We start from the raw sequence: 14311 nt of genomic DNA on the forward strand, positions 1-14311 counted from the left end.
ACAAGGATGGTATACTTATGGGAAATGTCCAATGGTATAACTCCTTTGAACAAACCATACAAGAGGATGAATACTAAGACGCTGAAACATGTAGGAGGTGGGAACAAGGGTGAACAAATGCAGCCATTGTATTTAATGTACACTATATGGGGGATAGAACTATCTAACTTGAGGGTGGGGATGGGATGGGGAAGACAGGAGAACTGCAGAAGGGATGACATTGACCAACATGTGTTGTATTCAAACCCGACTTCAGAAGTTGAAGCCCCTTTATACAACTACTTCAAGTACCCTTGGCGTCTCGGCCCCTATTCATCCTTAATTAGATCTATATTTAAGCAAGGAGAGAAGTTTAGAAGTGTTGATCATAAAATAGCTATGAAGATTTTTTTTTCCTTGAAAAATGCCCTCAGACCCCTCCTTGAAGGCAGCATTCAGTAATACATTTGTATTTGCATTTGATAGATCACTGGTCTTAAGAGTAGTATTCTGAAAGAGTTCAACAGCTGAATTCAAAATTAGACCTGTCTTCTAAAATATGTAAGGAAGATATGGATGTCTAATCCCAAGGGCAGAGCCTGCTCCCAGTTTGGCATTCTCTGGTCCAGCTGTTGAGTAGAGAAAATTTGGTGTATAATAAAGGACCAAGAAATGCTTTCAGTGCAGATTCCTTGCACAGCACATCTCTGAAGAACAAGTGGACATTCTTGCAGAGTACCAGAATAGGAGACATTTGTCTTTCCTCAGTCTAGCAGCTGACTTAATTCTGAAAGCCATGGTATTATGAAGAATTTTATGTTACATTTAGTTTTATTCTAGAGAAGTTATAGCACAGAGTTTCACAAATCTCTCAGATGTCACTATCTTTGTACTTTTCTTTTTAAATGTTTACTAAGTTATCACCTAAAATACAAAAATCACAAACTATTTTTATAGTGGGGGAACACTGGATTGTCATTTACATTTAACCATGTTAGGAAAATTATGCCTGTATGAAAATGTGTCAATGAAGACCATTAATTATACAATGGACATGAACTTTTTAAGAGGAAAATCAAAACAATACTACCCTTTATGGGAAGTGGGCCTTTTTTTCCTTCAGCAGTACATGCATTTATTGGGATGGAAGCATCCGAGACACACAGGTAAGTTATCGTGAACTCCTGGACACCGGTGAAATTCCAATTTCAAACATGCCCTCCACTGTTCCTGAAGTCCTTTATTATCTCATCCACCATCCCTTGCTTTGTCCCACATTTATGACAGCTTACAAAACTAGACAAGACACATACAAATTAAAAGAAAAAGGAGAAACATAGGCAATATATTAGATTGATCTATGATCATGTTAACAATTGGATCGCGTGGTTTGGGAATTTTCTTTTTTAAAAAAGGATTTTCTTAGGCACTACAAAAGGGAACCAAGGTTGGTGCCTAGATTCCGGACCAAAGAATCAAAACAAACTAATCAATTTGAGATGTTGCTTTTCTTAACATAAGAGCAAGGAAATTTTAAATGGAAACAAGGGCAAGAGGAAGAGGAAAGAAAGTGGGGGGGAGGAAGGGGGGAAGGAAGGAAGAAGGGAGGGAGGGAAGGAGGACAAGAAGAGGAAGAAGAAATTCTTCCAAGAGTTCCATGTTCTGTAATGACTGTGTCCTGACAGAGACCATGACCTACTTTTTACACAGCACCTTAATGGAGCTGATGACCTCATGTCAAAGAACAGGTCTGGGTGGATTCTGCAGTGGGATTGCTGCCTGGCTTTGTCTAGAAGTTAAGCAGGTTGACCACACACACAGGCGTCTCCCATCCTGCACTGGGGACTGCTGGTTCTATCACTGTGTGTCCGTCCATGTGCAACTGATGTGTACTAGGGAACAGAGGAACTGTCTTGAGCAGGTGAGTTAGGAAGTCTGAGCTCCCAGCTCTCCCGCTCAGTGTGGCTGCAAGTTCCTCTGCTATTAGAAACCCAGCCATGCTTAGGTTGAACACATGTTCAGGCTCTCCAGGAAAAGCAGGGTTGCTCCAGGTAACACTTGAAAAACTGAAACCCTATCAACAGTCAGTGCCAGTGTAGGAAGCAAGCCATGTCTGAGCTAAGAGGAACATATTCCAAGTCACAACCTGCAAGGGTGAGCACTTCATGCCTGAAGGACAAACTCCTTTTAAGGAACTAAAAGGGCCACCTAGGAATCCTTGCTGCTTTCCTGGCCTGGTAAAGGAGCTAATTGAGCCCATGTGACTCCAAGACCCAGAAGTGTGTCAGCTCCATGTCCACCCCTCCCCTCCCCCCTCCTCCTGGCTTTGTCCCCCTTTCTGAATCTTACTAAATGGCTCATTAGGGTTGGTCTTATGTCAGAAGGCAGGGCCTGCTGGAATCTGCCAAGAACAGAATCCTTTTGGGGTGGAAATACCCCTCCCCCGGGTTAATCTCCTTGAGGGTTTTGTGTAAAACATGGGCAGTGTGGGGGTGGGGGGAATTAGCCACCCTTGGTACTTGATTCTGAACACCAGGATGAAGGCAGCGGTGGCAGAAGAGGGGGCTGAATCTCTTACGGTTGCATCATACTCCTCTTTTAGAGGCAGTGGGGGTGAATCAATGAAAGGAGATAAAATGGAAATGTTAGAGAGGCACACTCCCCCACTGGGGTCTGACCGAGAGCCTCTCCAAGGGCACAGAGTACAGGAGGAAGGGGAGGGCTGGTCGGAGAAATTAAATGGGGCTTGGTCTGTTTCTGGCTTCTCTGTAAATACTGTAAAACACAGCCGAATGGAGGAACAGCTGAGATAAGTGATTGCTAATCCCCAGTGCAGGGGAGGAGGTTGGACGGCTTCCTTCTAGCTCCCAGCAGATGGTGGCTGGAGCAGGCCTCCCAGAGGCAAGGGCAGGGGAACAGGCCCACCTTCTGTTCCTTCAGCTTGCCCTGCACTGCTCCCTCTGGGCTGGCCATGCAGTCAAGAGCCTCTTGGGGCCGCACTGTCCCTCCAGCAGTCTGGGGACCCACAGGGCCCACTGGGAGGTTCAAGGTCAACCAACTTAGGTTGACCAGCTGGGTCCACATCCAGCAAGGACCTGAGGGCTCCAGAGCAGCAGCCAGGCAAGGCGCAGAAAGGAAGATTTTCCTGGGGAAGGAAGGGGAGCTCATCTGAAATGCAGACTTCCAAGTGGGGCGGGGGAATCTGAGCAGGATTCGCCAGCCCAGGTGCTAGCAGTCCCAGGAGGCAGAAGGTGAGCTGTGGTAACTCCAAACAGGCCTTAACTCAGGTGCCAGCATTACAGTTCTCTCACGTTCTCCCATATGACCTCAGGCAAAACAGGCTCAGTGATTCCTAGGCTATTCACCAGTCTTTTCTCAAAGGGTGGAGCTCAGCCATTTCTGGATATGGAAATCATTCAGTCACAATTAGCATATAAAATTACTTGAGCTGGGCGCCACTGGCTCACCCCTGTAATCCTAGCTACTGAGATCTGAGGATCACGGTTTGAAACCAGCTGTGGGAGGAAAGTCTATGAGACTCTTTTCTCAACCGCCAACAAAGCTAGAAGCAGAGCTGCGGCTCAAGTGGTAGAGCGCTAGCCTTGAGCAAAAGAAGCTCAGAGACAGCACCCAAGCTTTGAGTTCAAGCCCCAGGACCACCTAAATAAATAATGAGATTGCACCACACTGTGAATGTATTTAACACTAGTAAGCTGCACACTGGGTGAAACAGTAAATTCGATGATATACACACTCTATATTCTACCAGTTTTTTAAAAAAAGGATGTCCCAAATCCTCCAAACAAAAGGCACTGCAGTGTCTCACAATGAGACCAACAAGCTCCATTTTCAATTTCAAAAGGACTCTGAAATTTTGTGTTAAATGAAAAGCAGTCATGAATCCCTACTTTTCCACTGACTTGTATGTGTAATATATACTTATATAAGGAATATATGTAATATATATTTGGTATATATATGATATATATATATAAACTAGGGTCAATCTTTTTTAATATGTAAATATTGAGCAATAGCACAGAACCAAATAGTGAACAATTGTAAGTCTTTAAGAATGAGACCCCAAAAGCAGAGGAAACAAAAGCAGATAACTGGCAATGATTACATCATCAAATTAAAAAGCAATCAAGAGAATGAATCCTGACTAGGAGGAGATATTTGCAAACTACACGTGTTAAGGGATTCATAATAAAGTATGTTAAGAATTGAAAGAACTCTAGCAAAGAGAAATTTAATGGCAATTCATCTAAATAAATATTCCTTAAGATATATAAGTTTCCAATGGGTACATCTCTAATAAGGAAAATACAAATAAAACACCCAACAGGACGTGACCGTATCCCATTAAGAATGACTACAAGCAACTACCTGTAATCCCAGATACTCAGGAGACTGAGACCGGAGGATCACAGTTCCAGGCCAGCCCGAGCAGGAAAGATGGTGAAAGTTTTATTTCCAATTAAGCACCCAAAAAGCTGCAAGTGGAGCTATGTCTCAAGTGTTAGAAGGCTAGCCTTGAGCAAAAAAAAGCTCAGGGACAGAGTTAAAGTCCTCAGTTCAAGCCTCAAGACCGACTGACACACACACACACACACACACACACACACACACACACACACACGAAAAGAATGTCTACAGTCAAAAACACAAAAGGGCTTGCTAGCAAGAGTGTGAGGACAAGGGAACCCTGGCACACATCAAATTAGCAATTAAAGAAAACAACATGGAGGTTCCTCAAAAAAATTTTTTTCTTTTTTTTTCCGTTACTTTTTTTGTCCTCAAAAAATTTAAAATAAAGTGGCCACGTGATCCAGAAATCCCACTACTGGATATATTTCCAAATGAAATGAAATTAGTTTGTCAAAGAGATATTTGCACTTGCATATTACAACATCCACAACACCCAAGAAATGGAACAACCAAAGCATCCATAAGAATAAAGAAAATGAGAGCGCACACCCACACAGAGAAGAAAAGGAATTTTCTCCCCTGGTCACTGGCAACACCATGGCCTGGATATCACTATGTCTAGAGAAGTAAACCAGACACAGAAGGACAAAAGCCATCTGACCTCATTCCTTCCTGAAACAAAAGTTAATCTCATAGGAGTTGAGAAATGGTGGTTGCCAGAGGGAGAGATGAGGAGGAGTTAATCAGTGGATACAAAGTTACAGCCAGATGAGTATAAGGAGTTCAGGTGTGTTGTTGCACAGCAGACAACATTAGGTAACAACACTGTACTGTACAACCAAAAATCTAGAAGGATTTTGAGTGCTTTAACTACAAGTCTTTAAAAAGTATTCTTTTTCTCATTTGGTCATGGGGCTAGAACTCGGGACCTGGACCTGGTCCCTGAGCTTTTGTGCTCAAGACTAGCACGCTACCTCTTTAAGCCACACCTCCACTTCTGGCTTTCTGGTGGTTCACAGGAGTTAAGAGTCTCATGGACATTCTTGCTTGGGCTGGCTTTGAACTGTGATCCTCAGATCTCAGCCTCCTGAGTAGCTAGGATTACAGGTGTGAGCCACCAGTACTTGGCTATTCTTTCTTGTGATAAATAAGAACAAATATGAAAATGTTCCCCTAGTTTTAAACTGAGTTGGATGCAAATATGTGAAACATATTTTAAAAATATCTCCCCAAACTGGCCCTTTACTCATCTGCTATTCCCCACTAGGATCCATAATCCTGGGGTGGGGGAATTGGGATTGATCTTTAGAGCCCTAAAAGTCCTGCCGAGGATTCGGGTCTAACACCATGGTGTTCTTTTTCCAGGAACCTTCGCATGCATGGCAGTGACCTGGGGAGTCTCTCCCCAGACCCTGTCAAGTAGAACTTTCTCTAACACAAATGCTCATCAACTTCAGTTTTACTCTACCTTAAAATCAATGCTTTCCCTGAATCTTGAATCTTTAGGTATCCCCTCTTTTGTGAAGATTCCAGCAGTGGTGCCTTTCCCTTCCCAGAGAAGACCAGCCCTTCTCTGCACTGTTTATCAGAGTCCCTGTCACTAGCATACTTCAAGTTCCACTACTAAATACAGTGCTAAATCCCCATTCTTCAAGAGAGCTGCTAAGCCAGCCCCAGGGGTTCCTATCTGTAATCCTATCTACTCAGGAGGCTGAAATCTGAGGATCACAGTTCAAGGCCAGCCCAGACAGTAAAACTGAAGAGACTCTTACCTCCAATTAAATACCAAAAAAAGCCTGAAATGGAACTGTGGTTCAAGTGGTAGAATGCTAGGCCTGAGGGGGAAAAGCTCAAGGACAGTCCCTAGGCCCTGAGTTCAAGCCCCAGGATCAGCACAAAATGGAGAGAAAGGGAGGGAGAGAAAGAAAAGGAGAGGAGGGAAGGAAAGGGAGAAGAGGGAGGGAGGGATGTCGGGAAAGAGAGGGAGAGAGGAAGGGGAGGGAGAGGGGGAGGAGAGAGAAGGGGGACCAAAGGGAGAGAGGGGACAGAGGGGAGGAGAGTAGTGTTGCTGCTGTTTACAAAAATGTTAATTGAAATAGGTCCAATTCACTCTGAGTCTTCTGTATAACATATAATTTCTGTTATTAACACAATATTCAATACTCAATAGCACTGTAAGGAAAGACTTAACGTGGGGGAAATGTTCTAGTGGTTGGGCTAGAGACGAGAGGGAGAGATAAAAGAGGGTGGTACAGATGAAAACATAATTTAAAAAGCCCTATAAATGCTTTTTAAAATGAGGAGGGGACCGGAAAGACTGGGGGTGGGGGGGGTAAATTAGATCATAGTTCACTATGTGCATATATGGAAATGTCACAATGAAACCCTTTTGTGCAAATGATGAGACACACACACACACACACACACACACACGGGCTGGCATTGTGGCTTAGTGGTAGAGTGCTTACCTAACACTTCATGAAGCCCTGGGTTCGATTCCCCACTACACATAAACAGAAAAGGCCAGGGGTGACACTGTGGCTCAAGTGGTAGAGTGCTAGCCGTGAGCACAGAGAGGCTCAGGGACAGTGCCCAGGCCCTCAGTTCAAGCTCAAGACCAGCAAAGAGAGAAACAAAGGAATTACAGTGTCCTTTGGGGGGGCGGGAAGGAGGAGTCAGGGCTCAGGAGAGTGACCGGTGTGGGGCCTGCCTGGCCACCTGGCTCACCTATCTCCTTCCTTTGCTTCTTCTGTGTCTACCCAGGCTGAGGCAGTCCTGCTCTTTGCATCTTGTCACTGCGCATTCTCACTCTGAAACCCCAGTTGTGCGCCGGGCCTGATTGCAGCCAAGATTCCTACCTGGCTCCATCCCCCAACTGCCCCCAAGGTTCCTCCCTTAGACCAACCCAAACATGGTTGGGAAGTTCTGAGCAGAGGCCCTGGACAAGTATCTAATCGGCAGCCTCCTCGGCATATCAATCCCAGCCCACTCTAGAGAGGGTGCCTGTGCCCAGTGCTCTATTTTTATCTGGTGTGAACTGGAGGAAAAGCACAGCCTCTAAAGTCCAAGCCTCATCAAGAGCTGAGCAAACAGGGCAGCCCAGGGCAAACCAGTGACCTGTGTCCTTCTAATGTCTCCCTGCTCCTCCCCCTTGCCACGGGTCTCACAACATTTCGCTTTCCTACAAGCCCTGGGAGCTTTCCGAACCTGGTTTCCACCAAGGAGATGTCAGCCATTTATACCAGCTTCTCATATTTTTACAGACTAATAACATAGGACGTCGCTTGAGGGGAGGCTGGTCGGGGCTTGAGACTCGTTCAAACCCCCCCACCTTGGCTGTGAGGACTCTGCCTGCCCACAGACTGCATGCTCACTAGGGAGGGGTGATCAGTCCTTAGGGTTCACACTGCTGGTATCTTCCACGTTGCCAGGAGCTTTTGCTTTTTCAGTCATGGTACAGCTGGAATGAAGACTTTGGTCCCCAGTTTGAAAGATATTTAAGACAGGTAACAGTGGCCCACACCTGTAATCCTGACTACTCAGGAGGGTGAGATCTGGGGATCAAGTGAGGCTCATCTTCAATTAACCACCACAAAGAAAAGAGAGAAGAAAAAAAGACCCAAAGTGGAGTTGTGGCTCTAATGTCAGGGCTCCATCCTTGAGCAAAAATAGCCCAGGGACAGCAACTAAGCCTCAGAGTTCAAGCCCTAGGACCAGCACACATAAAAAGATGTTCAATCACCAGCCAATGGCCCAGGTACTTCTGGCATCAGTGGGTACACTCGCTTGGGCACACTGGGGTACCCTTTTCGGCCTAAAGATTGGAGTCTGAGCTTGAGCAAAGCTTCAAGACTTGGCAGGCCTCTCAACTTCTCTGCTAGACCCGTGCCCACACAGGGACTGGGGTGGGAGTGGGTTCATCTCCGCTTTCCCACCTCCGGAAAGGGGAGTAGACCAGAAGATCCCCTATTCCAGGTGCCCAGGAGCACCGGCAGGGCGCTGCTGCTCAGGCTCCCAACCCAGGAAGATGAGAAGCTGCTGCGGCTCCCCGCTGTGCGGGCCCAGCTGTCAGGACCCCTTGGCTGGAGGGCAGGGCGCCAAGCCTTCCCCCCCCCCCCCCCCCCCCCGCTGGCCGGCTGGCTGGCTGGTGGCGGGGGAGTGAGCTTGGAGCGCCCCACCCCAGGGAGCGCCCCCACCCCAGGAAGTTGGAAGGGTGGGCCGGCTTCTCGGGCCACCACCCTCCACACCTGCCCCTCCCGGGCTCCCTATTTGGCCATTCCTCGGGCTGCCCCCTCCCCTTCCTTACATGGTCTGGGAGCCCCCAGGCCGGTCCTCTCCCCTGCCCTTGGCTCCATGAATGGCCTCGGCAGGGCCTCCAGGGTGCTAAGGCGACCAAATATGGTAAGGTGTCGGAGTCGGGCCCCCCACCGCTGCCCCCAGCTGCTCCAACTGACCCCGTCCATCAGCGCGCTATAAAGCTGCGCTCCCGCGGCCGCCACCCAGCGCCTGCCGAGCCCGCCGAGCCCCGCCGCCCGCGCACGGTGAGTCCGCGCCCCGGCCCCGCCGCCCCGGCCCCGGCCCCGCCGCCCCGGCCCCGGCCCCGGCCCCGGCCCCGTCCACCGTCCCCCGGCCCCGGCCCCGGCCCCGGCCCCGCCGCCCCGTCCACCATTCCCCGGCCCCGTCCCCCGCCGCCCCGTCCCCGCCGTCCCCCGGCCCCGTCCACCGTCCCCCGGCCCCGGCCCCGGCCCCGCCGCCCCGTCCACCATTCCCCGGCCCCGTCCCCCGCCGCCCCGTCCCCGCCGTCCCCCGGCCCCGTCCACCGTCCCCCGGCCCCGTCCCCGCCGCCCCGTCCACCGTCCCCCGCCCCGCCGTCCGTCCCCGCCGCCCCGTCCACCGGCCCCCGGCCCCGTCCCCGCCGTCTGTCCCCGCCGCCCCGGCCCCCGGCCCCCGCCGCCCCGGCCCCCGGCCCCCGGCCCCGTCCCCGCCGCCCCGTCCACCGTCCCCCGGCCCCGCCGTCCGTCCCTGCCGCCCCGTCCACCGGCCCCCGCCGCCCCGGCCCCCGGCCCCCGCGTCCCTCCGTCCCGGCCCCGGACGGCCCCGGACGGCCCCGGTGACTTGGCCAACTTTCGGAAGTGTCTCCGGCCCGGTGTGCCCCGGGTCCGGGCCTCCCGGGAGGACGGCGCCGAGGGGAGTCCCCGCCGGGCCTCGGGGTGCTCGGGTCCCCCCCCCGGGGCTGTGGGAAGCGGGGGTCCGGGAGGCGCTGCCGACGAGGGGGCTCGCGGGCCGGCCCCCCTCCCCTCGGGGCTCCGGGCCCGCGCGCGCCGCCCCGGCCCCTCCCTCCCCGCGGCGGGCCCCGCCCCCCGCCCCCTCACCCCCTCACCCCCCTCACCCCGTCCCCTGGCCTCTCCGCGCCCCGACAGACCCCGCAGCAGCTGTGCCACGATGTGCGACGACGAGGAGACCACCGCCCTGGTGTGCGACAACGGCTCCGGGCTGGTGAAGGCCGGCTTCGCGGGCGACGACGCGCCCCGCGCCGTGTTCCCGTCCATCGTCGGCCGCCCGCGCCACCAGGTGCGCGCCTCGCGCTTCCGCCCGCGCCGCCCGCGCGCCCCCCGCGCGCCCCCCGCGCGCCCCGCCCCTTCCGGCCGCGCGCCCCGCCCTCGCCCCGCCCGCGCCCCGCCCTCGCCCCGCCCACGCGCCCACCCTGCAGTCCACAGGGGGTCGGCTGAGGAGCCCTTCCGGCCGCGCGCCCCGCCCACTCCCCGCCCGCGCCCCGCCCCCGCCCCGCCCCCGCCCCGCCCCGCCCACGCCCCGCCCACGCGCCCACCCTGCAGTCCACAGGGGGTCGGCTGAGGAGCCCTTCCGGCCGCGCGCCCCGCCCACTCCCCGCCCTCGCCCCGCCCACGCGCCCACCCCGCAGTCCACAGGGGGTCGGCTGAGGAGCCCTTCCGGCCGCGCGCCCCGCCCTCGCCCCGCCCTCGCCCCGCCCACGCGCCCACCCTGCAGTCCACAGGGGGTCGGCTGAGGAGCCCGGCCGGTCCTGCCGGGAGCCGCTCGGTCCCCCGTCCCCGGGCCTGGGCGCGCAGCCGGGCCCGGCCCGTGACTCGCACTGCGGGGACACCGCCCCCATCGAATGCCACCCAGTGATCAGCCTACCTGGGTATCTGGTGAATACCAGACTCCCTCCTGGAAGAGAGACCCCGCGTCTCTAACCCCGGGCCGTCAGCCGCTTTCCAGTGGCGGGGCGGCGGGACCGTGCTTCCTCAGGGAGGGAAGGGGTACGGGACTTACCTTGAGTGATTCTTCCAAGTTCTACCGTTTCTGGTGTTGTTTGGGAGAGGTTGAGTGGGTCAGGTGGCTATAAAGTGACCAGGCCTGGCTTGGATTTCCAATCTGGTGGATGGAAGTGTGGCATTCTCCTCTTTTTCTTCTCCCAGGGCGTCATGGTGGGCATGGGGCAGAAGGACTCGTATGTGGGGGACGAGGCCCAGAGCAAGAGGGGCATCTTGACCCTCAAGTACCCCATCGAGCACGGCATCATCACCAACTGGGACGACATGGAGAAGATCTGGCACCACACCTTCTACAACGAGCTGCGCGTGGCCCCCGAGGAGCACCCCACCCTGCTCACCGAGGCCCCCCTGAACCCCAAGGCCAACCGCGAGAAGATGACCCAGATCATGTTTGAGACCTTCAACGTGCCCGCCATGTACGTGGCCATCCAGGCGGTGCTGTCCCTGTATGCTTCTGGCCGTACCACAGGTATGCTCGGGCTGCGTGACAGACACGCGATACGCTTCATGAGTCACATCCTCCAACCCGCCGGCCTTGCCACGAGGTCAGACTCCACGGTTGAAAAAGGAGTAGTCCCTAGCTGCACACTGTAGCAAGATTGAGAGCTAGGAGGGAGAGGCGTCAATGGCTCCCTGAGATTTGTTGGCAGAGCGGACAGCTTGTGGAGTTGGATCTTTCCCTTATTTAAGATGCACATTGCCACAAGGAAGCTGAGAGAATGTAGCAATAGAGCATCACAGTCCCCAGTGTGTGTTTGTATCATCACAGCCCCGGAGCAAGCATGAAGCACACACATTCTTACAGGGGCAGAATCATAAGCATGTATGAGTTAGATTGGGCAAAGGAAAAAAAACATGCCCAGATGCTTCCATAACGGGCAAATGGCTGACAAGAGAGATGGTCATTTGAAAGTATCCTTAGGAAATTTTTCTACAGTGGTTTCAAAAAAGATGAACTGCTGTTGCCTTCGGGTTAGAGTATCCATGAATTACGGGGCATTCTTGTTCTTGTGTGTAATAGATATGATTTTGTCTGGATCCATTCCCGGTCTTTCTCCCAGCCAAGACCTGGAGCAGGTTTGTGGCTGGCCAGAGCAATAGGCTTCGGGGCCTTACTCTGCTCCTGTGGCTTCCCCTCGCAGGCATTGTTCTGGACTCTGGGGACGGTGTAACTCACAATGTCCCCATCTATGAGGGCTACGCTCTGCCCCACGCCATCATGCGTCTGGACCTGGCTGGGCGGGACCTCACCGACTACCTCATGAAGATCCTCACCGAGCGCGGCTACTCCTTCGTCACCACGGGTGAGTGTGTGTGTGTGTGTCTGTCTGTCTGTCTCCTCCCAGAGTGTCTCCTTCTCCACAACTGACTTCCATCTTCAGAGCTTGACCATACCCTATGTTTCTGCAGCTGAACGTGAAATCGTGCGTGACATTAAGGAGAAACTGTGCTACGTGGCCCTGGATTTTGAGAATGAGATGGCCACCGCCGCCTCCTCCTCCTCCCTGGAGAAGAGCTACGAGCTGCCCGATGGGCAGGTCATCACCATCGGCAACGAGCGCTTCCGCTGCCCCGAGACGCTCTTCCAGCCCTCCTTCATCGGTGAGTTCCAGCTTTCCCTGGAAATCCTGGGGTCTTGCAGAGTGAGATCCATAATTAGGAGTGAGTCAGCTACAGCATGGAGCCCCACACAGCTCAGCCGCAAGTCCTGATGGGCCATTAGAGGGACTGTAATCTAGGATGCGCTGAATTCATCGCACAGCAAAAGAGGGTGCTGGGCAGTGACCGAGGCTCACACGAGAAGGGAACCAGGGCCTCTCCTCACATTTACTCCTGTCGGTGCCACTACCAAGTAGCTGGGCGTTCCTTTACATTTCTCTTCACTAAACAGAACCACAACTAAACCCAGTAATATCTGGACATTTGTGCGTTACTGAGCATTTTTCCTACGTAATGTCAGAAGCTCGCCTCTTGATTTGAGTCACAAATTAAGACCAAAAACCCACATCTTTCAAAGCAGTGCGTCTCCATACATGTGATGGTTGCGGGTTCACCGCCAACAGGTGCTAAACACAGTTGTCTGTTTCTTGGCAGTTGAGGGTGGATTATCTGTCAGCACTTTTAAGAGACACCTGTTCCCTCTTGTTTCCTGCGGGGTACATTACGGAGACCATATGTTTCCGAGACACGTGGTGGCAGCTCACCAGCTCTTCCCTCCACCCCGGCCCGAACATGCTAATGTTGAAAATCTCGCTTCCAGGCATGGAGTCGGCGGGGATCCACGAGACCACCTACAACAGCATCATGAAGTGCGACATCGACATCCGCAAGGACCTGTACGCCAACAACGTGCTGTCCGGGGGCACCACCATGTACCCCGGGATCGCCGACCGCATGCAGAAGGAGATCACCGCGCTGGCCCCGAGCACCATGAAGATCAAGGTAGAGGGCCCCCGCCCCTCACGCCACGCCCACCGGCGCCCCTCGCCCCGCCTCCTGCAGGCGTCACCACCTAGCTTTGCGACAGCTATTTGGGGGTGGGAAGTTCTAAGAACACTTAAGAATCGCCTAACTTTCCTGCTATCCCTCCCAGGGCTGTGTAGCAAGTTGATACGTTAACACGCTAGTTCAGAAAAGCGGGGTGATTCCAGAAGACAGTTCACAGCACTTGACTGGCCGTCTGGATGGGGTGGAGCTTCCAGTAAGTACCTTGTGCCTTGGCATGGAGAACGCACTCTTGTTTCCCTTCTGCAGATCATCGCTCCCCCCGAGCGTAAGTACTCCGTGTGGATCGGCGGCTCCATCCTGGCCTCTCTGTCCACCTTCCAGCAGATGTGGATCAGCAAGCAGGAGTACGACGAGGCTGGCCCGTCCATCGTCCACCGCAAATGCTTCTAAGGTGCCCTCTTAGTCCGCCTCCTGTCCCGGACGATGCATTTGCTTCAAGCCACCCTCCCTCATCTCTCAACCACTGTACAGTTTGTTTACACACGTGCAATTTGTCTGTGCTTACGATATTTATTGCTTTATAAATAAACCAGACCAGGACTTGCAACCTACAAAGGTCTCCCTCGCTTGCTTCTTTCGGGGACAGGTGTGTGCGACGCCCTGAGCACCATGGCTTTCCAGTAGCGTAAAGTTAATCAGATAAGCGGGTGTGACGTTGACAGTTGTGCGTGTGTGCTGGGGATCACACTCAGGAGCTTGTGCGGCCTAGACAGGTGCTGCACCACCGAGTCACTTCTATAGACCTTGGGTGTTTGAATCGGGGTGTTGCTGTGTTTCTCAGACTGGCCTGGTACACGCTACGTAGCTGGGCAGAGTCCTCCTGCCTTAGCCTCTTGGGTGCTGAGATCGGAGGGACCTACACACCACCATGTCCAACCACGATCCTGACTTTGTTTTGGGACAGAACTATAAATACATTTTGCGCCTTGTGAGTAGATCGGCTCCATGGGTGCTAGAGACAGAAGTGGGTGGGACAGTTCCCTAAGAGCAGTTGCTACGGCTGACACTAAGAGATTTTTTTAGGATGGAAAAAAAATCCACATGCTGAGAAAGTCAAAGATGGTTTAAAAATCCATTAGCTTATCCTTATCTCTTTGGCC

At 53.1% G+C, this 14311-nt stretch overlaps 1 protein-coding gene across 1 annotated transcript; it reads left to right on the forward strand.

The window, feature by feature from the left end:
- The first annotated feature begins 9835 nt into the window (after positions 1-9835).
- Actc1 (actin alpha cardiac muscle 1) lies at positions 9836-13766 on the forward strand. Its single transcript, XM_048332692.1, has 6 exons — positions 9836-9981; positions 10848-11172; positions 11846-12007; positions 12114-12305; positions 12964-13145; positions 13458-13766. Exons 1-6 carry the CDS (start codon positions 9853-9855, stop codon positions 13599-13601), a joined length of 1134 nt encoding a protein of 377 aa, XP_048188649.1. The 5' UTR covers positions 9836-9852; the 3' UTR covers positions 13602-13766.
- Positions 13767-14311: the final 545 nt, after the last annotated feature.

The sequence above is a fragment of the Perognathus longimembris genome, chromosome 23 (genome assembly GCF_023159225.1).
Source record: "Perognathus longimembris pacificus isolate PPM17 chromosome 23, ASM2315922v1, whole genome shotgun sequence".
NCBI lineage: Eukaryota > Metazoa > Chordata > Mammalia > Rodentia > Heteromyidae > Perognathus > Perognathus longimembris.